General features: G+C 43.7%; 1 protein-coding gene across 1 annotated transcript; it reads left to right on the top strand.

Moving 5' to 3' along the window:
- Positions 1-557: 557 nt before the first annotated feature.
- On the top strand, positions 558-24,230 carry ACER2 (alkaline ceramidase 2). The gene is made up of 6 exons (XM_075739927.1): positions 558-766; positions 7,127-7,241; positions 8,145-8,286; positions 9,936-10,073; positions 20,221-20,358; positions 21,022-24,230. Exons 1-6 carry the CDS (start codon positions 659-661, stop codon positions 21,206-21,208), a joined length of 828 nt encoding a protein of 275 aa, XP_075596042.1. The 5' UTR covers positions 558-658; the 3' UTR covers positions 21,209-24,230.
- Positions 24,231-25,720: the final 1,490 nt, after the last annotated feature.

Raw genomic sequence — 25,720 nt, 5'->3', positions numbered from 1 at the left:
AGCACGCCAGGCGCTGGGCCGGCCGGTGCAGTGCGCGGATCGGCCGAAAGCGGCCTCTCTCAGGAGAGACAGCCCCCGGTACTTGGCAAAGTAAAAACACAGTCTGCGTTATTAACCTCTTGCGTTTCACAGAGAGTGACGCGGGCACCCGGCTGCCTTGCTTGCCGATACATCTGTTCACAGCCTGCCTAACACCTTCGGCGCGTAGGCGCAGTGCCAGTGATGGCGGCCCCGCGCCATACAGGAGAGTGCGAGAAGCTGCCACTTGTTTCCATCAAACTGCTGGAGCGTTTTAAGTGCTTTTAAGGCGTACAAAGGAAGGAGGGACGGAGGGAGGCGAGCGGGCGGGCCACCTGTGTGGGGAAGCTGGCTCCTCAACGCCGCCAGGGGAACAGGGAAGAGGCGCTTCTTTCCGCCCGGCTTGCAGGGGTCCCTCCGGGCAGACAGCCTGACCCCTGCGGACCCTCCCTGGCGGCCACTTGCCGGGCCCCGCCGAGCCCTGCCAGGCGAGGGGCTGTCCCGACCGCTGGGCAGGAGCGGGAATGCCGCCCCGCCCCTCAGGCAGGCCCGAGGCGCGGCGGGAGGCGGGCGGCAGAAGGAGGGAGGGGGGTTGGACCGGGCAGTCGGTGTGGCCGGGCCGGAGCGGCGAGCGGGCGCCATGGGAGCGCAGCTGTGGTGGGACCAGCTGCGGGCCGGCAGCTCGGAGGTGGACTGGTGCGAAGACAACTACACCATCGTGCCCGCCATCGCCGAGTTCTACAACACGGTGCGTGGCGGCGGTGGCTGCCCGGCGGTGCGGGAGCGGCGGCCGCCTCGGCGCCGGGGGGAGCGGACAAGAGGCGCGAGCTCGGCGCGGGGCCCGGCGGCGCGGTGGGCCGATGTGCGTGCGGGGACACCGGCGCCGGCCGTGCGGAGCGGCGGGTGGGTGAGGATGCGGGCGCGATCCGGCAGGCGGGTGGTCCCGCTGGAGCCCGGGGGGCTCCTGCTGCCCACCAAGTCCTTCTCGTACAGGTTTTCATGGGGTTGTAGAATGCCCCTGTGTCGCTGCCTACTTCTTCCTTCTCCGGTTCCTGGTCTGCCTAAAATTAAAGAAGAATGAGCGGTTTGGTGTTGTGGTATAAAATCGGGAGGTTTAGAAAGGGCTTATCGTAAGCTGTGTGGTAAACAGTGTGCAGCAGGCCCTCTCCTCATCTGCATCGAGCCCAGTGGCAGCCGTTTGCAGAACTTCAGGGTGCTGGATTGCCCGTGTCCAGTACCCATTTGCACAGGTGTCAGCCACTTGATGGCATGCAGGGCAGTGGTGGATCAAGAAAAAAACCACCTAGTGTTTTGAGGCAAAACTGGGTTTTATCTGGGTAGGTTTGGCTCCAAGAAGGCCAGCCTTTCAAGAACAATTTGCTTTGAGGTTGCAGGATGAAGTCATCGATGTACTTTTGGGATGAGAAGAAATGTCTGTTTAAAGTAGCTGAAGGAAGGAAGGAGAGGGAAGAGGACTAATGTAATTATTGCTTCCTTCCAGTAAGCCGTGGTCCACCCCTGAGTCCTCTCACACCACCGCAATACATCTCAACTGCTGGAGAGAACTTGTGAACTGCTGGCCCAGCAACAGAGCCAGACTGCCCTGTACCACACATCTTGGAAGGGCAGCAATGCTCCTTACATCCTGTTGATGCAAAGAATTGCAGTGACAAATAGATCCACCAGAGTGAGATAATGCATCAGGCTTTCTGGTAGTTTGCCTTTCCATGAAAAACACATGTCCAGGAGCAAACCCTGCAAATGCCCTATTTTCTGTTCTATAGTGGGTGGTGTGTGCACAAATAAGAAGCTGGGGCTTCTGCTTTGCCTCTTTTGTACTTCGGAATGGTCTTTTAGGTTTTTTTCTCCCAAATTCCATCCTTATCTGAGCTGTCTTTCCCTTTCAAGCAGTGTTTCTTTGATTGCTAACATCCAGTGGAAGAAAGAAGTAGGTGTCTGGCTTCGTTCACTGGAGTGTATATCATCAGGACTGCTGCACATATAGAGCAAGTAATTCCAAGGCACACGATGTACATTGCTAACCTCTTATTTTTTCTTGTAGTTTGATGCCAAAGTCATCTGGGTGGTGGCTGGTCTGTGCCATTGGAGAACTTTGAGGGTGTGTGGGGGAAACTGTCTGCTTTCTTTGTGTCTGATGTCACTGTGCGAGAACCAAAAACAAAGGGAGGAAAAGGTCAGGATAAGCAAGTTTCTTGAAGACAGCAAGTATGTTTTGGAGCCAGCTATGCAGGGGGAAGGGTATCCTTCTGACCGCACTGAGCTGATTAGCAGTGGTATAGAAGCTTGCAAAATGCTCAGAGCTCCAGGTATGTCTGGATGAATAACTGAGGTTCCAGGCAGGTTAACAGAGACACACAGCAAAAAGGTTGCCCCGGAGCCTGCTGTATTGCAGCAGATGTGTACAAATAAGTGACCTGTACACTGAAAGGGGAGGAAGAAAAAAGGCTGCCTTGAGGGTATGCTGTGTTTAGCCTTTCTTCAGTAGTAACAAATCATGGTAAGTGTTTGACTTCTGTGTTAGAAACTTCTGAAAATAAGACAGTGACTTGCAGTGGATTGATGGGTTTGTGTGACTGTATCCCCAAAAAGCCAGATGCTCACAGAACAGCTGGGAAATTTTGGCCCTTAAGTGGAGTCTAAATTTTATTCCTTCTAAGATAGTTCAGTTCTGACTCTGACTGAAACCCTCTTGAAGTTTCAGGAAGGACTCTTCAGCAGACCTGAATCTGGCATCTGGGTCTTTAAGCTGTGGATTAAAACCTTACTAATCCGCATTTTAAGCTGTCACGGCTGAGGTCAAAGTTGTAGTTGAGGTCTCACATGATATTCATGTAAGCACAAAACTGGAACAGCTTATCTGAATTGTATTTTTAAAAAATAATTTATTTATTCTGGTGGGATTCAATCTTCATCTGTTATGCAAAAATTTAACGTGATTTAGTCAAAAAGCAAACCAAAGTGCTCAAGAGGATTAAATCAGTAGAAGAGTATCTGTTCAGAGGTTTTGTACAAATTGGTCAGATTAATTTTTTAAAACATACATGAGCTAGACTGATGTGATTTTGTGTTCAGGTCTTACACTCTTTCAGTAAAGAGGCCACGAAACACTTTGTAACTCAAATTGGAAGTATAGTTATAGGAAAACTAGCTTTTTCTTTGGATTTGGTTTTGTGTTGGTTTTTTTTTTCCCCCCTTGAAATGGATAAAGTAATGTGTCCTGATGCAATATAACTCCACTCTGGAACATATCAAATGCCTCCACACGATCAAAAGAATTTACCCTGTGCACAGTTACTTACAAAAAAAGCTGTTGTTTGTGTTTTAAACACCTGAAAACTAACATTTTTTTTCTGTTGCTAGTGAAGTCAGTACTTTGCAGTTCAGTATGTTGCATTCAGTTGTGCATGTAATACAGATTTCTTCCCAAATCTCCATTTAAAGAGGGAATTGCCAATGTTTTTACTCTTCTTTTGTTCCCTAGTGGCATGGAGATAAAAGTTTTAAAAAGCTATCAAATAGTCTTTAAAGTGTGAGAGAATGCTCGTACTCTATCTACATCATCTCTTTTACTACAAAAGTCTTCTAGTGTATGTCAGTGGCGTGCTCATGGATCAGGATATAGAAGATACAAACCCTCTGAAGTCACCAAGAGCTATTTAGTCCATTTTTGCTTTCTTCTCACAGAGAGGTAGTGCAGTAAGTGTTGCCATGGTGGTTGAATACTACAGCTGCTGTTGTCTGGGAGATGTACCGGATAGTAAAGAATACTCGAACTTTGGTAGGACTGCAGGAAACATCCTACGTCAGAACTGTGGCCAGATGTGAGTGAAGTTATGTGGTCGTGATCTGAGCAAGCCTCTGGCATTCCCTCTATGGCCCATGCCCTATATTCCTTTCATACAATTAAGTAGTTGGAAATGAAAACTAAAGGTCCAGAATTGTATCAAGCCAGAGGATGGACTGTTATTGATGGGCTGCTTACCTTTTTTTCTGGAAATGTAATTTTTAATCGTTGCTTTTTGCAGATCCCAAGGGAAATTCTCTATACTCATGTTATTAATTTTTGCACTAATCTTAACTGTATCAGTTGAATTGTACATTATCAAACCATGCAAGCCAATTTTGTATTATGTAAAAAAAATGCACATACAACATACTTTCTGAAGCCAGAGCCAAATGGATAGGTACCTCACTTGCTTGGAAAGGGTCGTGTTAGTAGTTGCAGTAATCTAAGGGAGTGGTCCTCACAGGGAGCCAGGCTGATATCAGAGAGTTAAAACCAGCAGGTCAGTTCTAGTGTTGATCTAGTTGACACTGAACTTGAAACTAAGAGAACTTAAGCAACGTGTTTCAGAAAATGTTCCAGAGTCCTGATTTGAATATAACTTGTGGAAAATATGAGAAACAGAACTAAGCTATTGCATGAAAGAGATACATGATTATCACATTTTTTGTAAACTTAATAGAAAATAATTTCAGTACTAGAATTATTTTACAATGTTAGGAATTCATGCTGGTGGCCATTGCAAAGAGCAGAAGTCATGGCCAAGCTCCAGGTTGCAAGGGTTTTCTTGCATTTGCAAGCAGGACCTTAGCATGAACAGGAATTCAGTGCCCAAAGAGCACTACTGTAGGGCAGAACTGCTCCCTTGTTGCCTAATCACTGGTATAAACCTGCATTGCTACAGGTGTGGTAAGTAGGTGTGTTTTCTTTGTTCCTAAGCAGAATAAGGACAATTTTTGTAGACTGCCTGGTCTATAAAAAATTACTATGTCTAATTTTCTTCATTGAAAATTAGACTGTAGCTGTAGAGATGTAGAGGTTTTCTTCCACACCACTTTGTTTATAACAATCTATTTTTTCCCCTTGACACCTCTCTTTGGCCTAACTGTGGTTAAAAGCCTAAAATGCTTAGAGCATTCACAGGTACCCAGAGGACTTGTTCATATTCTGTCATCCCTGCTACCAGTCACTGTTTATGCTTCCTACCTGTTTTGCGGCAAGGGGAGCCCTCCCACTCTGTGCTTGTATAGCACATCACACACTGGCATCCTGGTCCACGGCTGTATTCCCAGCGATGCTAATGGTCTGTGCTGCGCGCAGCTGGTGGGTTTTTTATGAATGGAAGATGTTTGCATGTTTAGGCTGTTTTACATGGATTAAGCAAATTGGCTTGCCTCTTAAAATTGGCTAAATTAGGATATTAATTTATAAATAAGTCTTTGGTCTTTACCTTGCCTCCCCAAGGTTACACAATGTCCTGCACTCCGACATTGCCAGGTGCCCCCGTTGCCAACCTTCCACCGTCTTAATTTGTGAACAACAAAGGCAAAATTTTCCACCTTAGTGCGGTGTAGGATTTCTGTAAGAAGAGTCCTTTTATTCCTGCTGAAGATGTGTTTGGTTTGTGGCGCTGTTCATCAGTTGGTGCCCCTACAGGTTTTTCATATCTCATTTATGAGGGTGGCTTCCTACATGGCAAAACACACCATAGGAGCTGGTAATTGGTGAAAGGATTCAACTCTTGCATTGATTCAGAAAGGGCAGTCCAGTAGGTGGTGGCTTTCTGGCACCTTTCCCTGGCATGACTGGTGGGTGTTGTGGCTTGACTGCAAGGAGTGGTCTGCATTAGCACATCTTTGCTTGGGCTGTTGGCAGGGATTTGCATAGCTGCATGGGTTATGGCTCTTTCTAAGTATTTTAATGAAATCTAAAAGTCAGCACTTCAGAGGGAAACGCAGCTTGTCTGTGAGGATGTACCTTTAGCACGAGGGAAGGTGTCAGACATGAAGTAGATAGTGCTGAGAAACTACTTCTGTAATTATTGTCATTTTGAATGCCAGCCTAGGAGTATGCTTTGATGAGCCTTGTAAATGTTAAATGAGAAGTGTCCATTTTAATCATCATAAGTTCTGTTCTCAAACGGTGTTGAGTGGTGGACAACAGTAGCTGAACAAACAAATGCTTTCTTTGTATGTTGTTCTTGAATCCTTTCTCCACTAGATTTTCATTCATGTCAGTACAAGTTTGTAATTCTCTGCAAAGGGGGGATCTGTCCCAAAGGAATACTCTTGTCCCAGAGTTGTTTTCTACGTCCACTTTAGAGGAATGTTGCTGGGGATGATTTTCTTTTGTGCTTAGGCTAGGCAGGAGAACTCATCCTGTCCCCTGCCCATTGTGAAGCAGCAGTAGTCTTTCCATAACTGCTCAGGTATAGTGCCATGGGTGGCCCTCAGCACTGGCAGCTCCTTCTGGGGAGAGCCAAGTGATCACTACAGTGACAGCTCCTGCTAATCGCCGGTGAAGTGTTTTCAGCCTTTAACTGGAGAATCATGCTTTGGATTGTTGGTACCCATGAGAAAATATGTCTTTGTTCAACTCTTACATATTAAATTAAAAAAAGCTAGCAATGATCTGAATTATCAGCCTTTTCACTGTCCTAAATCTAGTTTTCAGTCATATTCAGTTGTTTCTGTAATGGAGAACCAAGAGAAAAAACGAAGTGTAGAAGGATTTACAACTTCAGACCCTTTCTACCCTACACAAAAAGTGTTCTAACCCTTTTAGCTTAGCTTTGTATTTCACACCTTCCAGTTAATAGCTATTGCTCAGTGGCTTGACTTGCCCAAAGCTTGACTAGCCCTGTCTAGTGCCACTGCTTCTGGTGCTTTTTTCATGCTAGGCTTGACAGGCATTGAGAGGACAGACAGATCACTTGCCAGGATGTCCTGTTCCTCCGCTGCTTGCTCTTGTAGGCTTTCCGAATTCCAACAGTCTTGAATATTTGTAGACTCTCAGTAAAATTCCTCTGGGAATAGACTTGAAATGTAATTTAAAGATGTGACTAACCACATTTTATGTTGCTTAAAGTTTTTACGCTGTTATTAGTTTAATGATGTTAAACATAACAAGCCGATGCTTTGCAAAAACAGCTCAGCTTTGGCAGAAACTAAGGGCCATAGTTTGTTGAGCTCTGGCTTCACTGGATGACACAATATTTTCATAGATGTCTTAAACAAACCTTAAATATTCATAGGGTGCCTATTTTCTCTCCTTGTGATACTGTGTTTGGTTTTTTTTCCCTAGATAAGCAACGTCTTGTTTTTTGTTTTACCACCCATATGTATGTGCTTATTCCGTCAATACGCAACCTGTTTCAACAGTGGGATATATTTAATATGGACTCTGCTGGTTGTGGTTGGTAAGTTGGTTAGTCTCTGTCTGCCTGCTCACACGTGAACTGAACTGAGAGAGGAAATCAGTTCTTCCTGCTTGCACTTGATTGTTTTGCAAAACAAAGCAATCCTGATGTCTGTAGAGGGAGCTTGCTTGTATTTGCTTGAAGCTCAAGCAGCTGTAGTTTCTGAAAGGAAAATGCCTTTTGCAGTTTGAGGTTGGTGGGAACTTTGGCCTTAGTTCTGTTCCCTTACTAGCCTTCCTTTGCATAACTTCTTTTGCTTGTGTCTGGGCTTAATCTACAACAGTGCTGATGCTCCTTCCTCTGTTGTTCTTGCTTAAATGAGAGCTGAAAGTGCCCAGCACAACTGAAGAGGTTAATAGGTTTTGCATTGTAGTGAAAAGGCCCAAAGGCTTAGCTTTTTTGTAGATGTGAGATTCTTCAGCTGTTTCGTTCCTGGAGGCACTGGCAACTTTTAAAAGGATAATCAGAGCCCTGTGGGGCAGTGTAACACTTTCAATTTGTAAACCTGTATCATGGAGTAGTCAGATGCTACTTTTCATCTTTCTTACCCACTTTTGTGCTGTTGAGAAAATTCAGCAGCAGCATTTGGCTTTTATTTCTGAATTGGTTTTGCATTTAACTTTACCACCTGATGCTTTTTCCCATAAATCTACTTTTCTAGTAGGAGCTGGCATCTTTAGTTGCTGCTTTGGTAATGTGTTTGCTTTGTAGTTAATCAGGTGCTGATGATTTAGATTGCCTTCTTGGGAAAGTTGGTGGTTTTTTCCAGGTTTCTTTTTTTTTTTAACCTTTTCCAGACCAAGTGGTATCCACTATTTGCTATGAAGTTCTGAACATGAGCGGTATGTTTCAGTCTATGCAGTACTGCAACTATTCATACTGCCTTTTGATTGATTATTCCAGGAATTGGTTCTGTTTACTTTCACGCCACCCTCAGTTTCCTGGGCCAGATGCTGGATGAGCTGGCTATTCTCTGGGTCCTGATGTGTGCTCTTGCCATGTGGTTCCCTAGGAGATATCTGCCCAGAGTTTTTCGGAATGACAGGTAATCATACATGTGCATTTTCATGTTTCCTGAAACTTCTTATGCTAACAAACACCTAAACCTGCATGTAATGGCACTGTGTTATCATCCAACCATTGCCACTGCTATCTTTTCTCACTCCATTCTTTTCCTGTTGCTTGTATCTCAGCCCATTTTGTTCAGAATTCCTGAGTCTGCGATTGCTGATGGTGAGGTTTACACTCTGTAACTTCAGATCTTGGGATGAGGTGACTTGCCTCTGGAAGTGCCTGTTCTTGTTGAATGTAGGGAGACCTTTACATGAGTAGTTTGGGGTTTTTTTTGTTTCCTTGGCGTGTGCCTGATCAGATGTTGCTCGCGGGGAGGGGGAGTGCCTACATTGGCCATTCTCCAGCATAGCTTGCACTGAGAAAAACATGTGTTGCAATACCATGTACAGTCTATGCCTTTGTCATGTTGGTGTGAATTTAGTACTTCTGCATATTGCAGCACAGTGCTATTACAGGACACCATCAACTTAACAAGCGAACAGGTTTTACTGGGGTATTTTGGTGGGTAACATGACTTTTAGACATTTAGTTCAAGTAAAGAAGAGTTCAGAGTCTTGAAGAATTTCTGTTATTGCATGTAAATTATTCCTCAGAAGCCTGATGGGAATGTTATATGTTATTTGGCATTACTTTCTGATGGTGTGCTGGGTAGGTTCATAGTATGGGCCAAGAGGTTAAAGTGTATCCTTTTTAAAAGGAATAGTAACAATTTTTGATGAAATCCTGTTTCTATTAAACATGGCCTTAAAATTATGACTAATAATCTCCCAGGTTACAACTGATTCATAAATATACTGAGATGAGGTGAAGGATGTCCCTTAGCCTAAATTTCTCAGAGCGCTTCTTCCTGAGAATCTCTCTAGGCAGTTACGTTTTAAGGTCTTAATTCCTTTCTGAAGTGTACAGAAGAAACTCATGCTGGGCAACAAGCCCTAACCCAGAACAGGTTTGGTTTATATTTTGGGGTTTTTTTTGCTTTGCCTAGCTAATCCTGTAATATTATATCTATCCTGTACTCACTGCTGTGTTCTTCACTTTCTTCATCCTCATCACACTCTGGATCTTCAATGCTGTAAATGTTACGATGTACCATGACCAGTTTGTGGTGTCTTTAATTGTTAAGGCATTCACGTCAGATCAGCACTTCCTACTTAAGTAACTTGTTCCCGTCCAGCAGAAAAACTTTAAAGCAGAAGGCAGATGGATGAGCTAGGAATGAGTTAAGGTGGTCACACTTGTGGCCAGGGAATGGTGCTGCACGAGTATACTGAAAGACAGACTTGTTCCTGACTGATTGCAGGAGAAGGAAGATCGAAGTGTGGCCTTTGGATTTTTAAACCAGTAATTAGTGTGTGTGTGTACGCACATGTATACATACACATGGCTGCTTCAAAAGACCACAGTCCAGCAAAGATTTGAGTATATGATTAACTCTGCATGCACTCACAAATCTGTGCAAGATCCACATCCATTTTATGCAAATTTTCATTGCACCTCCTGAACACACCTAGAGAAGCCTACATTTTGTTACATTATTAAAATAACTTTAAGATGTCTGGTTTTAGAAATTAGAAGTTTTAATTAAAAGCAGTTTTCCTCCAAAAAACCTCCCCTATTCAGGAGCCGATTTAAAGCTGCCGTGGGGGTCCTATCTGGAGTTACTACCTGCCTTGCCTTCATTAAGCCTGCCATCAACAACATCTCCCTAATGACTTTGGGTGTTCCCTGCACAGCTTTGCTTATTGCTGAGTTGAAGAGGTGAGTACATTTCTCCTGAATGTAGCGTTGCCTTCTGAGATCCTTAGGCGTGATTAAACGCTAGGTCTGGCTTCAGTGCTAGCAGAACAGAAATGCTTCTCCCACATGCAAGCACAGATCTGGTATAAACTTGCTCTGCCAGTTCAGACATTTTTGGCAAAGATTTCTTTTTCCTAGGCCGTTATACTAGGTCAGATATTGTCTGTCTTCTTGTGACTATCTCTTGCTGCAGCCTGGTCTAACTCAAATTTGTTTGTTTATTGTGGAATCAGGGCAGAGGTTTCACTCTACTGACAGCGTTTCTGCTGTATAGTCTGCATAAGGGAGAGGTAATCGCATGACCACAGTCTGGGTACTAGAGGGAATGTGGAGCAAGGCCCAGGCCTGTGTGGACGAAGTTCCAACTCTCAAAGTTGTACTGCGAGTCTTACACCACTTTGTTTTCTGACATGGATAATGTAATGGAGTCAGACTGAAAAGGTTAATTACTAGGTTGTAGAGGATAGCTGTCAGTCAAGGCCTGAGAAACTATAAAACCAGAATGCAAATAGGGAAGAACCTGAGACTGATCTTAACATTTTAAAGAGTTTTACTATGATAGCAATACCGATACCAGCAGCTGTCCAGAGACTTTTTTTTTTTGCATCTCTTCATCTGCTGTAAAAAGGATCAGACGAGTACCAGCATATGAACCTGTCCTTTCCCCCTCTTCTCCAGTGTCTGAGATGGATATTACAACTTTTGTTGGCTCTTGCATATGTAAATGTCCATCAAAAGAAACAAGAGTAGGACCAAATGTCTGCATTCTGACTGCTCTTGTCAGAACAGAGATTCTCCTGTTTACTACTTTACCCTATTCTGCTGCTGTTTCTCTATACAATGGAAGCCTCTGCTAACAATGTTTTGTAAAGGTTTTCATGAGTCTTTTCTCATTAGACATCCTGTTGACCAGCATTTATTTCTGTGATCAAAGAAAATTGAGGAAACAGTACACAAGTTAGTTATAGACAAGAAGGTCAGTAGCTGAAGAGTGTTGGTGGAGGTGTCTAATTTTGATGAAAGCATCAAGGAACTACTGACAGGGCAAATGGAGATCTGGTTGTGGCACTGAATAATTCATATGAACTCTCTACGTATCAGTTTTCCAGGCATGAGCTCCTGAGAAACTTAAAAGAATCAGTTGTTAGTGTCTCATAAGACTGAATACTGTTGTGTCAAATCTTGGAATTGGTATACCTACAAATATTTGCTTTTTAAAACTCCTGAAAGGTCATATCTTACTGATATGTGTGGAGTTTCCCTGTCTGTTTTTTGAGAGAGAATTAAGGACACAGAAAAACCTTCTTTTCAGTTGGTGATTAAAAAGGGACCTAAAGTGACATATGGCACTCTTAATTGTGCATTGGGATATACCTATGTAATACCTATGATTTTTATTTTTTTATGAATTTCTAAGTATAAAACGCAAATAATTAAAGGTTTTATTTTAAGCTATGCTGATCTGTAGGAGATTTAAATGAGATATATTCTTGTAAACCCAGAGGAGAGGAGTCACCTCATCCCTTTTTGGAGGAGAAAAAAATAATATAATTGTTATTTAAAATGCCTGTAATTCTCCCATTCTCTGCTACCACAGTCAATAGGGGCCTACACATCTGAGTCCTGGCAGTCTGCAGCGGAAATTTATCTGTGAAACAAGTATTTGGGAAAGGAAGGAGAAAAGTCTCCAGAACAGTTTTTCTGTTCCATGCTGAAGTTTGTGATGCGTTAGACCAAAACTTCCTGTTGTTCCTGTTCTAAGCTGGTGTCAATCTTGTACAGAATTCTAGTGAATCGGAACCACTATGTTTTCAAATAAGAATTTTCTGCCACTCATTTGTCCTTGATGAAGAGATAGTATTGCCACAAAAGAGCATTATGTTCTTAAATGTGGAGCTAGTAGGGTAGAGTGTATGCTAGGAGGTATCATGGGTGGGAGATGATCAAAAGAACAAAAGGTAGTTAAATGCATACTTGTCCTTGAAAGACAAGGAAATTGTAAAACTTTATTCTCATTTCTGTCCAAACAAATCCCATCATATGTTTCCTTAAAAAAAAAACCAAAAACAAAACCAAAAAACCCCCAAACCACCAAAAAGCAAAAGCTCTCCTAGGGGATTGTATCAGGGAGAAAGTGGATGTGGATCCTTTGGTTTGTTTTGGTCCAAGAAAAATAACCCTTGATATTACAATATCATTAAATTAGTCTGATTTAGTGAGTCGTCATCAGGCATGTAACTGTGTCCGTGTGCAGACAGGTGCTAGATTATTGTTGTTCAGCTGACATCTGAGCCTTGAGCAGGTGAAGGTTTACCCTAGCTTCAGGTCTGTCCATATTTGATTCTCCTACTAGAAATCTGCTGTGCTTCATTGTTGCAGGTTACTCACAGTTCCCTTAGTCTCTTGACTAAAAGGTTAAGCTAGTTAAAAGTTAAAATATTCCTTAGGGTATAAAGGGAGATACCTGTATCAAAATGAATCAAGCAGTTAATTGGCATCCAGCAGCTTGCATGGTTTGAAGAAAAGCTGGCATGTTTTGCTGGGAGTCCCATGACACTGGAAAATAAAGCTGCTGGAAGTGTGTTCGAGCCCAGTCCCATGGATGGCAAATGGCTGGGGCACACCAGTATTTGCAGAAACTCTGGTATTTAAATAACTGCTGTTTGTGTTAAACCAAGCACACTATGCCTTGTATAGGTAAAAGGTGCAAATGGAAATGCAAGCTTTGTGGGGTCCAATTTGTTTCAGACTGGAGTAGATGTTGTGGTTTAACCCGCTAGGCAGCTAAAGCAAACATACAGCCATTCACTCACTGCCCTCTCCCAGTGGGATGGAGGAGAGAATTGAAAATGGAAAAGGAAAAAAAAATGCTCGTGGGTTGAGATAAATACAATTTAATAGGACAAAACATAAAAAAGGAAGATAACAATAATATATATACATAAACCAAGTGACAAACAGCACAATTTCTCATCACCCTAAGTTGATGCTCTGCAAGACCCTGGGCTCTGCAAGACCCCCACCTCCCGGCCCACCTCCAGTTATATACAGAACGTGTTGTCTAGGGTATGGAATATTCCTTTGACCAGTTTGGGTCAGCTGCCCTGGCTGTGTCTCTTAACAGCTACTTGTACGCCCCCACCTTCTCCTTGGCAGGGCAGTATGAGAAGCTGAAAAGTCCTTGACTGCTTAGCGACAATTGAAAACATCAGTGTGTTACCAACATTGTTCTCATCCTAAATCCAAAACACAGAACTATACCACCTGCTAGGAAGAAGATTAACTCTGTCCCTGCCAAATCCAGGACAGTAGAGTAGGAACACGTCACACATCACAGACCAGTCACCAAGGTGAGCAGCTCTGGTGCTGGCAGGATCCATGGCGGAGCATTCTGGCAAGGTGCACAGGGGGTTTCCTGAACCGGGGGAACCTCTGGAGGAGCCGAGAGAGCTGCCAGGACCCCGCTGCTCACACCACAGCGGCTGACGGGACCTGGGCAGGGCCAGCAGCAACGGTGGCCAAGCTGCCCACAGATATAGGAGAAGCCCTTAGGGAGCACGAGCAAGCAGGAGCGCCGCCAACAGGGTGGGCAAATAGGGCGTGGCATGGCAGTTTGTGCGGGAAGGGCGCTGTAGCTCTGCCGGCTCGACAAGGGAGCAATGGTATCCATGCGGCAGAAAGCCATGGCCTCTCTAAACTCTGTCCCCACCTCCACTGGCACAGCTTCCCAGACAGAGCTCCAGTGGGAAGATGCTGCCACCCAGGTGTCAGGCTGCAGGCTGTGCCCTACTCTTATGGCAGTACAGGACAGCAGTAGTAGACAGCACCTGTTGGAGGTGCGCCCAGGTAGAGGAACTGCGCCACTTAGAGGCAGAGCTGCCGGCAAGTAGGTTGAAGGAGTATCAGAGACTGAGAGAGAGACTACTGGAGTCAGACCCTACCTTCCCTGGGATAGGCACAACAGGCAGACAGGACACATGGTACGGAGGATTTCCTGTCCTCTTTCCACCTGGCTGAGCACAGTGACTTAAGGGATAGGGGACAGTAGCGACAAGTTCCTGCCTGGCGCAGCAGACGCACCTGCCCTGTGACTACCCCACCTTCCTAGGTGCCCTTGCATAACATAAAAGGTGCAAGGCTCTGCGAGTGGAACCGAACAATAACGATGACAATGGTTCATCTAGCTTGGAAGTGTCGCTGAGATTAAGTCGGTCTACACCTTGCATCAAAACTGCTTCTATAAAGAAAAAAAGACAAATCGTTGTCATAAGAGTCTCCCTTCTGAAGGGAACAGAAGACCCAATATGCAGACTGGACTTCCTTAGGGAAGTCTGCTGCCTCCCAGGGCCTGGGTTAAAGATCTGGAGAGAAAGTTTCCTAACCCTAGTACGGCCTTCAGGTTACTATCCATTATTGAGTTTTCAGGTAGGCAGTGATGAAGTTGCAACAAGAAGTCCAAGCGCAATCATGAGAGACATCAGGGCCTTGGGATCACTGGTTGAGGGATCAGGGGCAGAAGTGGTGTTCTCCTCTATCCTTCCAGTTGCAGGGAATTTTGAGGGGAGAAACAGGAAGACCCAGCAGAACAATACCTGTCTCTAAGACTAGTGTCACCAGCAGAATTTTGGGTTTTTTGATCATGAGTTGGTCTACATGACACCAGGCTTGCTGGCAACAGATGAGGTACGCCTGTCTGAAAGAGGGAAGAGCATCTATGTGTGGGAGTTATCAGGGCTCCTTGAAGAGCCTTGAACTAGATTTAATGGAGGAAAGGGATGAAACCAGACTCGCTAGAGATAAGCCTGGGGGCAGCAAGCCAATGTTTGAAGGACGGTGTGCTAGCGAGGTCCTTGGGAGGCAGACCTGAAGGGCACAGGAGTCCAGGAAGGCTGGACAGTCTTCAGGAAGGAGATCTTAAAGGCACAGGACCAATCTGTCCCTTTGTGCTGAAAGATGAGCTGGCAGGGAAGAAGACCAGCCTGGCTGAACAGAGGACTTTGGCTGGAACTCAGGAAAAAAAAGAGAGCTTATGACCTTTAGAAGAAGAGGCAGGCAAGCCAGGAGGCCTACAAGGGTGTTGTGAGGTTATGCAGGGAGAAAATTAGATGGGCCAAAGCCTGACTAGAACTTAATCTGGCTACTGCAGTAGAAGACAGTAAAAAATGTTTCTATAAATACATTTGCTCCAAAAGGAGGGCTAAGGAGAATCTCCATCCTTTATTGGATGTGAGGGGAAACATAGTGACAAAGGATGAGGAAAAGTCTGAGATGCTTAATGCCGCCTTTGTCTCAGTCTTTAATAGTAAGACCAGTTGTTCTCCAGGTACCCAGCCCTCATAATCCAAGGGGAAATGACTAGTGACCACCACTTAGACACACATAAGTCTATGGGGTCGGGTGGAATCCGCCCAAGGGTACAGAGGGAGCTGGCAGAAGTTCTCACCAAGCCACTTTCTGTAATTTACCAGCAGTCCTGGCTAAGTGGGGAGGTCTCAGTTGACTGAAGGTTAGCAAATGTGACACCCATCTACAAGAAGGGCCAAAAGGATGATCCGAGGGACTACAGACCTGTTAGTCTGACCTCAGTGCTGGGGAAGGTCATGGATCAGATCATCTTGAGTGCCATCACATGGTACGTGCAGGACAGCCAGGTAATCAGGCCCAGTCAGCGTGGCTTTATGAAAGGCAGGTCCTGCTTGACTAACCTGATCTCCTTCAATGATAAGGTGACCCACTTAGTGGATGAGGGAAAGGCTGTGGACGTTGTCTACCTGGACTTTAATAAAGCCTTTGACACCATTTCCCACAGCATTCTCCTGGAGAAACTGGCTGCTCATGGCTTGGACAGGCGTACTCTTCAGTGGGTAAAAAACTGGCTGGATGGCTGGCCCAAAGAGTTGTGAATGGAGCTACATCCGGTTGGCAATCAGTCACAAGTGGTGTTCCCCAGGGCTTAGTACTGGGGCCAGTTCTGTTTAATATCTTTATCAATGATCCAGACAAGGGGATTGAGTGCACCCTCAGTAAATTTGCAGACAACACCAAGTTGGGTGGGAGTGTTGATCTGCTTGAGGGTAGAAAGGCTCTACAGAGGGATCTGGACAGGCTGGATTGATGGGCCAAGGCCAATTGTATGGCATTCAACAAGGCTGAGTGCCAGGTCCTGCACTTGGGTCACAACAACCCCATGTAATGCTACAGGCTTGGGGAAGAGTGGCTGGAAAGCTGCCTGGTGGAAAAGCACCTGGGGGTGTTAGTCGACAGCCAACTGAATATGAGCCAGCAGTGTGCCCAGGTGGCCAAGAAGGCCAACAGCATCCTGGCTTGTATCAGAAATAGCATGGCCAGCAGGAGCAGGGAAGTGATTGACCCCTGTACTCGGCACTGCTGAAGCCAAACCTTGAGTACTGTGTTCAGTTTTGGGCCCCTCAGTACAAGACGGACATTGAGGTGCTGGAGCGTGTCCAAAGAAGAGCAATGAAGCTGGTGAAGGGTCCAGAGTACAAGTCCTGTGAGGAGCAGTTGAGGGAACTGGGGTTGTTTAGCTTGGAGGAAAGGAGGCTGAAGGGAGACCTTCTCGCTCTCTACAACTACCTCAAAGGATGTTGTAGCGAGGGGGATGTTGGTCTGTTCTCCCAAATAACAAGCGACAGGACAAGAGGAAATGGCCTCAAGTTGCACCAGGGGAGGTTTAGATTTGCTATTAGGAAAAATTTCTTCACCGAAAGAGTGGTCAGGCATTGGAACAGGCTGCCTAGGGCAGTGAGTCACCATCCCTGTAGGTATTTAAAGGATGTGTAGATGTGGCACTTAGGGACATGGTTTAGTGGTGGACTTGGCAGTGCTAGGTTTACGGTTGGACTTGATCTTAAGGGTCTTTTCCAACCTCAGTGATTCTATGATTCTGTGACTCTGTCTGCACGCAGCAGCATGAACAGCTCTTTTAGACTCTCAGATGACAGGGTTTTTTTCAGTAGTAATTTGATCAATGCCCATGTCTATTGAGAAATAAAAGAAACAGGTTGGGTCCATGTCTCTTGCCAGTGTCCAGGTGGTATTTGCATTACATCTCCTCATTGTGGTAAAAGCAGTGGCATGTAGGAAGCTTTTCAGACCCCTGTCTCCTCAGCAAGCGTGTCCTCAGGCCATCCAAAGCACCGTCATTCCAGGAATGAAGACTCTATGATGGGTGATCATAGAAAACCCAGGAGCACTGCACAGATCAGCAGGTTGTGCTCACCTCATTGTGCTTGACTCTCTCTGCTTTAGAGTAGTCTTCTGCAGTACACCCTGCAGCATCTAGTCTTAAGTTTATAAAAATAAATTTCAGTACCTGATGGTGGTACTGAGCAAACTTGACATTACAATCTGTACCATTTCTATGGCTGATCTTGCATTGGGAAAGTTTCTTCAGGTAAGATTTCAGGTTTTTCTTTGCAGCCTTGAACTCTTTGAATCATGCAGACTGATTGTCTTCTCCTCTTGGTATTCAAACTAGTCAGATATTGACAGGCATGGTCACTGATGTTATTTATAGACGACTTAAAAAAGAAATGCCAGATCCTAAAACCAACTTGTGCAAAGGACACTGGGGAAAATCCTCTGTCAACAGGATTAGGTAGTTGGTAGCTTTTCTGTCATTAATCCAGTAGCTATAAAGGTGCCTTCTGCTCAGCCTTAGGAGTTTCTTAATCCCAAATGCCTGTTAAAATGTCAACTGAAATAGCATTTCAAGAGTGAAAAAAATACCCTACAGGGAAAACTGTACTAATTCTTTAGCTTTCAATATACCAGAGCCAGCAATACTGCTGCTCCTGCAATACATTCAGAAAAGTGTTCCTGGACAGAGCACTCTCCATATGTTTCTAATTTTTCTGAATGCTTAGCTTGGCTCCTTTAGCAAAGCTCCAGTACCAGTGGCAGTTCTGCTTTTCCACTACAGAGAGGCAGGAGTCATTCTTTGCCCCTGTCCTCCTCCAGCTGCATAGTTTGAGATCATCTCACATGTGTGGGAGGGTATAGTGACAAATGTTAGCTTGGGGACAGAGCTGGCATTACTACTTCCATGACAGTGAATGCAGGGCAGCCTGTGGCTTGTAGGCTGTGTGTGGCCATGGAGACAATTAGCAGTAAACATTGGAAAAATTAGAACTCTGTAAATGTATCAAATGAGAACAACAGGTTTCAGGCTGACAAGTATTTTTTGTGGAAGACAGAATGACCAAAGAGCTTTTTGGTCTATGTTGCACTGTTTTAGTCAGTTGTCAAAGTCAGTCATGCATTAAGACCATGGACCATAAATACTACCGCAGTGCACACAGTAGAGATGTGTTTGCCTATTCTAGCTTCCTCCTGCAGGGGTACACATTTTATTTGCTTCTGAGTGTCACAAAGCGATATGTCCCTTTAAAGGACCTGTTTGTCAGCTATTGCTCAACTTCCAGATGCAGTGAACGCACCCAAGATTGTGTGCAAGAAGACAGGTGGTTTAGTGTCAAGTCTGCTGGGCTGAACTGGATTGGAGCAAAAAGGTTGGCTGGTGATCTGCTGGAGAGGAAGAGGCATGGAGACATTCTCAGTAACTTTTTGGCAGAGGTGTAAGACATGGAAGATGAGGGTGGATTAAAGGAGCCCTTGTTGAAGACCTTGTGGCAGAGGAAGGGATTGTGAAGTGCTTGGCATTGACTTGTTTCCCTTCTAGGATGTAGAAAGAGAAAATGAGCCTGTAACACTGATGAAGGCTGAGTATTCCTTGTTATACTGGCTAGAGATTTGGCTTATTGGTTTAGTCTTGAGATGTAGCTCAAACAAGTCACTTTAAACAAATTATTCTGTCTTCTGATTAATAGGTTTGGGAGTGCTTTGGGAGGTCATATCAGTGAGCTAAGAAGAGCAGTTCATTGAAGCAAGAATTGTCCAAGAGCACTGAACGGTTCTTGGTGGGAACCGTTTCTCTCAGGGATCTGAGAGAAAACCAAGAGTTTAACAACAAGAACAACAAAAAAAAAAAAGGCAGGGGGCAGAATTCCATATCATAGCTTTGTCTTTGCAGAAGGCAGGGGAGCTGAGCCATGCATTCCCTTGGCCACATAGGGCTGGTTATGTCCGGATCTAATTTTGCTTTATAGGTATCGTTAGCAGCAGAGCTGCATCTAGTGGCACTGAGAGGCCTAATACCAAAACAGCAGGTGTAGGTAGACAGCAAATTATTGACTATAATAGCATTTGAGGACCTGAAGATTCTATTGATGCCTCCTTTTTCTTGATTTTACTCTTTTGAGCAAAGCTGCACAGTTATTAGGATAGTTCCAAGATGTGAAAAAGAACAAAGTGTCATATAGGGAAAGAAAATCGTGAGCTTTTGAGTAGATCTGCAACACAGGTAATGCCATGTAAGTATCCTGGCATCTGCTGTTGTATTCAGTGATGGTCAACTGCAGACCACACTGCCTGCCAAAATAGCAAATGCTTAGTCCTCTGTATCTCTCTGGTGTACCTCTATAGGAACAATTCAGGTTTCTTGCAGATGGAGAGAACTGCAGCTTAGTCAACATGACATTCTCTCTGAGATGTGGATGCCTGCGCCATCTACCAAACCATGCTGCTTTGACCCCTTGGGGTAGAGGCTCCTACCTTAGAAGCTCTCTGGAACTGTTACATTGTACAATACTAAATTCTAGGGGAGGGGGAATCAACTAAACAATTAAAACAAGCCTCATCCAGTTCCTTTTTTACCGATCTTTATATATAGTGACAAATATGAATGAGTCTGAGCACGTGCTGCATGGCAGGTTGTTACCAGACAGCCTGTGTAATTAATCACAACTTCTAGATACGGGAATGCTTTGATGTTGGCCCACCATTTGCACATTGGCATTTACAACAGCTACTGATTAAAAGATTTGTCACCTCACCACTGCCTTGCATCACAACCATATTTACTCTGAATTCCTCTGTTAAGGATGTTTATGGTGGAGCCATTTTAAAGATGTGTGCCCGGCACTATGAATCCTACCCTAAAATACATACAACCAAAAAGCATTGAGCCACCATTACAAGGCAAATTTTGTTTTGTTTTGTAACTACTTCTTTGTCTTTTTCTCCTCAGGTGTGAAAACCTGCGTGTGTACAAACTGGGTCTCTTTTCAGGTCTTTGGTGGATGCTAGCACTTTTCTGCTGGATCAGTGACAAAGCGTTTTGTGAGATCTGGTCCTCATTTAACTTCCCCTATTTGCACTGTGTATGGTAAGTGTTGTGTATAAACTCCACAGTTTGATTCAAATGTGGTATGTCCTCATCACATTACCCTTCTGTGCTGCCTGGTGGCCATTTCTGATTAGTGCTAGATAGAATTACTGGTAAGATTATAAACCCAGAGCAAGTCTCACGCTATCCAAGGTGGCAGATTTAGAAGTCTCTTTGGCCTGATGAGATTGTTCAGACACTAAGTTCCTTAACTGTAACTGAATTCCTTGCGCTACTGGTTACTAAGAATCCCACAGCACTGCTCAACTGAAGCAGTGACTGTGAAAGCTTAAACTTCCACTGTTAACAAGTGGGGGTGAAGTGGGGGAGCAGTGAAGGGCTTTGATGCCTTTTTTCTTTTACCACCCAGCAAATTGTGCTCTCTTATTCAAGGTGCCATATCTCAGCATTTCTACACAAATCTGTCAGGTGCAGAGAGGCCAAAAAGCTGCAGCCAGTTTAGGCCAAGGATAAGCTATGATTTTGTGGTTTTCCTTATCTTTCCCTGCATGCAAAGGGCAGACAGCAACCCTATGGGGGACTTGGGAAGAAGGTGAAGGACAGACTGATTTTAAAGCATGGTGATATATATTTCATTGCTTTACTGAAGTCATGTTACTGATTTTTTTCTTTTTTTTGGGGGGTGTGGGTGTCTATCCTCAGGCATATTTTGATTTGCCTTGCGGCATACCTGGGCTGTGTCTGCTTTGCTTACTTTGATGCTGCCTCTGAGATCCCTGAGCAGGGCCCTGTCATAAAGTTCTGGCCCAGTGAAAGATGGGCATTCATCGGGGTTCCCTACGTCACCCTCCTCTGTGCAAACAAGAAAACACCTGTGAAGATCACATGAAGTTGGCCATGGAATGGAGATGGAGTTTCAACTTACATTGCAGCACAGTATTTAAATTGTGGTAAATGAATAGGGTTGTATTTTATCTTCTTCCTAAGATATGCAGTGCTTCCGGTGTCATAAAAAGAGGAGGCATTTGTGTTCTTTCCTCTCTCTGGAGAGGAGAAAGAAAGAGGGAAGGTGGAGGCTCTTGAACACTGAAGTAACCACTAGCTTCTCTGGTTGGCTCTGTTTTGCACTGTGTTTTCAATGTAGCATTTCTTTTGATAAAAGCTCTTTCCAAATACCAGGGTCAAGGAATGATGTTTCTGCAGTAGGTCAGCTCTGGTGCTTGATTCACTGCTTTTGAAACTTCAGGCTTAAGGCTTTCTTTGTGAAAGAAGCCAGTCCAAGATGCCTACATGCCATCCTGTGTCCTTCTAAGCTCTGATTTTGATGTGGTTGCACATGGCCACAAGAGTGTGCTCGAAGCATGAGCTCCTCCCAGCCTGGCGTGTAACACAGGGAGTCCAGCTGTGCATCACATTGGATCACAGAGTATGTGGTTGCTTTCCCAAGTACAACAGAAGACCAGTGCTAAGTATTTGCAACTGGGTAACTCGATCAGTGCAATTAGGCAGTGTAAATGTGGGAATAGCTAACAGAAGATTCAGTCTTTAAAACTAAGTAGGAGTTCAAGGGTTTTGAATTTTTCTGTATTTCTACTGACCTGTGGACATTTGTATGCTGCATATTTCCCGTTTACAGAAATGTCACAGAAATCCCTCCTCTACCTCTGCAGACACATTTGGTGTTGAAGTTGGCATTGAAGCTCACACAGAAGTGTGAACATTAACTTCAGTAAGAGCTCAGGTCAGCATAGATTGACAGTGTGATTAAACTATAAAACCTCAGAGGTGCCTAGCTGTATGCTGCCTAATTTGAGAGTTAACTTCTCACCAATGCATTGCAAAGTGATGTGAACAATAGTCCAGTGCTCTGCTAGTTATACTTTGGAAAAAAACAGGTAGCTTAAAAAAACCAAGCTGAAGATTTCGATTTCAGTGAGCAATGAAATGTGACACTGAGTCTTGCATTCTTACAAAAGAATAGTAGATTCAAATTTTCTGTTTGTTTTTCACTTGTTTTGTAAAGATAAGGGATGTCTAGATCCTCTTAGTTTTAAGGTTGTAGCTGCTAATAGCTGCAGCCTTGGAGAAAATAGGGTCTGCTTACATTCCACCTAATATCAGAACTGTAAATGGTTAAGGCTTCAGATGTACACTTTTATTAATAAGAGATACTTTCTTTCTGAATATAAGACTAGGAAATATCATTTCCTCTGTGCTTTGCTAAGAAGACTCATGTTGTACTTGTTTTTTATCAATGTGAAAATGTACTTTATACAGTGTCATCTTTAGGAGAGGCTTTTAACAAGAACTTTGGGGTGAATTAACTTTCAAGCATTGTAAAACTTTTCAGATAAGTTTTGTATTCATATTTATGCTTAGAAAACAAGAGCTAAGGTGTATGCTGTTAAACTTAAAGCAAAGTTGTTAGTGGGAGGTATGACTGTCTTCTGAGAACTTCAAAGTGGGTAAGTAGCCTAATGCCAGATTGACTGACAGATCATAAAAGCAGTAAAATCTGTCCATTGGAACAATGCAGATTTATACCACTTGCTGGTAGATTTGTCTGAGAGAAACATATGTTTTGGATACACAGTCATGTAATTTTTGTATGAAACTTGTTTGTAAAAATTCATACAGTCATGTTTGTTACTTGTTGAAACACAGTGGCTTTTTCCTTTTCCTTCCTCTCTCCCTAGTTATGAAATGCTCAGTTTCAAACAGATCTCAGGTATTGAAAGTCATATGATTAGATCCTTACACAGAAAGGCTTGCTGGCTGGAACCTAGCTAAGGCTGCTGATGCCTGACGTGACCCTACTTTGAGTAAGATTTTTTGATATTGTTTGCTAAATTATTATGTTATGGTAAATAAGTTATATTCAGTATTGCTTGGGAAATTAGTAACTGCAGACATAATGTAGTATTCAAAATGACTGGAGCCTTCATATTTAATACTTTGTTTGAAAGCAACCTCTGACTCAAAGGGCTCTCATCAACCAGCTGTCAACTGCTGTCTTCTGCTCTGCAGAGTCTGACTGCTCACAAAGAAGTAATTTTATAATTTAAAAAATGGCAGTAGTGCATTCAGCTATTGTAGAGGTGAATGAATGCAGGTACAGGCCAAGAGTCATCTCCTCTATTTTTATTAACTAACCTCTAGCCTTTTTACTCTTCATAGGAGATTCTGTGAACAAAGATCACTATCTGATATTCAGAGCTCCACTGTAGAACTGTTTGGGAGTATTCTACTGTAACAGCAGCGCACCACTTTTAGATGTAGCTACTGCACTTTACATTAAATTAATATTAACTTATATGTTCTGTCAAAAGCTACATTTATTTCAAAAAAGAAAAACATGTCGTTTTTACCAGATTCACAGCTTTACAGATTGCACTTTGGACTAAGGCTTCAGTTCACGATAACATTAGTACCCAAAGAAGTATGTGATTGGCATACAAAGGGATTTGTGCGCTGTCCTGACCATATGGATGAATAGACATGCACCCAAGTAGCCATATTGTGGTGGAGTATAAAGTGATGGATATGCACCTTCAGGTTTTAAAGCCCCAGCTTTCTTCCCTTGCTGGCAGGAAGTGAGTGGGTTCCTAGTCCTTAGGTTCAATTAGTATTTTAGTTTAATTAGTGGGATGCAATAGTGTGTTGAGCGTAGTGTAGATGCTGTGTATTGGCGTGTGATATCTGACATGCCTTGATTGTTAAACTTTAGGTTGTTTAAGAAGGGATGTTTAGCTCTCAGTGATGGCAAATGCCCAATTCACAGTCACTAAAATCTCAGTAACTAGTAAGGAGTGGTGTTGGATATTTTTCTTGAGTCTCCGTTGAAGTCTGTATACTGAATGTTTGTGGAAAGTATGTAGTATTTTGCAACATTAAATTGCTTTTGGAATAAATATTGCTTGCCTTTTCATACATCATGTTTTTGGAGAAGAATGCAGCTAGTTCTCCATCACACAGGTAACAGCAATTCTGACTCTTAGAGAAGGAGCAAGACTGCATTAGACAGAAGACCATTACTAAATGAGATGATAGAGATTACTCTGCTGAGGAAACTGATTTTTTGCAAGTAGACCAAATACTTGAAAAACTGCAAGCCCATGAATCAACAGGGACAAGTAGCAAGAAATGCCTAAAAATGAGTGGCCTATGTTTACACAAATCCAGAAAACCAGATAGGAGTGAGTACGACTAGGAGAACAAAGTGTGAAACTTCAGTATTTGTTTCCCAAGACAGTGCTCCCAACTTAGGGAGGGAGATAATGGCTGTATAGTAGCCTTGCACCTGCCCCTCCCCTCCTACTTCCCTTGTACCACAGTTTCTCTCACTCCACATAAAAGACCTTCTTTGAGATGTCTGAGGATCCCCATGAGCTAATGTGATCAGGGTTGAAATATCTGTTATGTGAAAACGTAGCTATAAATCAAGAATGTTACTCGGAGTTAATGTCTGTAGTTGGCAAGATGTCAAAACAGCTGCTGGAGTGGCTCATACATCATCCTGTCACTCAGCCTGCTCTCTCTGGAGATTATGGACATGGTTTCCCGTGGAAACAAGGGGAACATCATCGTGCCACTGTATTTCTCTGATAACTTCAGAGCTCCTGGCTTATTTTGACCAAATCTGACAGAGACAAGAGCCTTAGAGATAATTTCCTACCAGCTGTGCAAGACAGATGGTCAGGTAGAGAAGCCAGGCCTCTGAGACAAGCTGTCTCAAGAACTCTGTTGTTAAAATAACAGATAACTTACCCAGGAAGTAAACCAAAGCAATGCTCAAGTTCTGGATTTGATTGTGGCTCATACCAGCTGCAGCATCAGGAGCCAGTTACACATGAAAGGAGTTTCACAGGCTTCTGTTCCAGACATGGAGGAATTACTTCACTGTAACACACAAAACTGCCTTTTTCTCCAAACTTATGAGGCAGAAACTTCTCCAAGAGGGGAAGTTGACAACCCTGTATCACCATATACCTGACTGTCAGTGAAACACAGTGCAAGCTGAGGAAGACTGAAGTTTGAAGGGGTTGACTTGTGTGCCCACAAACTCAGGAACCGTAAAAAACTGTGAACTCCTAGTGTATAATGAGGAGGTGAGTAAGGGTTTGTCAAGAGCAAGTTGTGTCTACCTAATTTAGTTTTCTTCTATGACAGGGTATTTGCTGTCCCTGTGGCTATGGAAGAAACAGTATACTTTGGGATTTTGCACTGGTAAGATTCCTAGCACTGACAGAACATGATTATAAAAGTGCTAGAAAAATTGGGTTTGGTGAAAATTCTGTGGATTAGTGTGAAATTGTTTGGATAGCTGCTTCTGAGCTGTTCTAGGTGGTCTATTACAATACCAGAAGAAGGTGTCAAGTGGAGTTCAACAGGGAGTCTCTCC

This window comes from Balearica regulorum, chromosome Z (genome assembly GCF_011004875.1).
Source record: "Balearica regulorum gibbericeps isolate bBalReg1 chromosome Z, bBalReg1.pri, whole genome shotgun sequence".
In the NCBI taxonomy this organism is placed as follows: domain Eukaryota; kingdom Metazoa; phylum Chordata; class Aves; order Gruiformes; family Gruidae; genus Balearica; species Balearica regulorum.
The sequence above is the reverse complement of the archived record's forward strand: the minus strand, read 5'-3'. Positions and strand labels throughout refer to the sequence as shown.

What these genes read in the sequence shown, in the direction of transcription:
- ACER2 (XM_075739927.1), top strand. Translation starts at nt 659, where the DNA reads ATGGGAGCGCAGCTGTGGTGGGACCAGCTGCGGGCCGGCAGCTCGGAG. An exon ending in GACTCTGCTGGTTGTGGTTG is followed by an intron (nt 7,242 to 8,144) that starts GTAAGTTGGTTA and finishes TGATTATTCCAG; the next exon opens with GAATTGGTTCTGTTTACTTT. An exon ending in CTTATTGCTGAGTTGAAGAG is followed by an intron (nt 10,074 to 20,220) that starts GTGAGTACATTT and finishes TTTTCTCCTCAG; the next exon opens with GTGTGAAAACCTGCGTGTGT.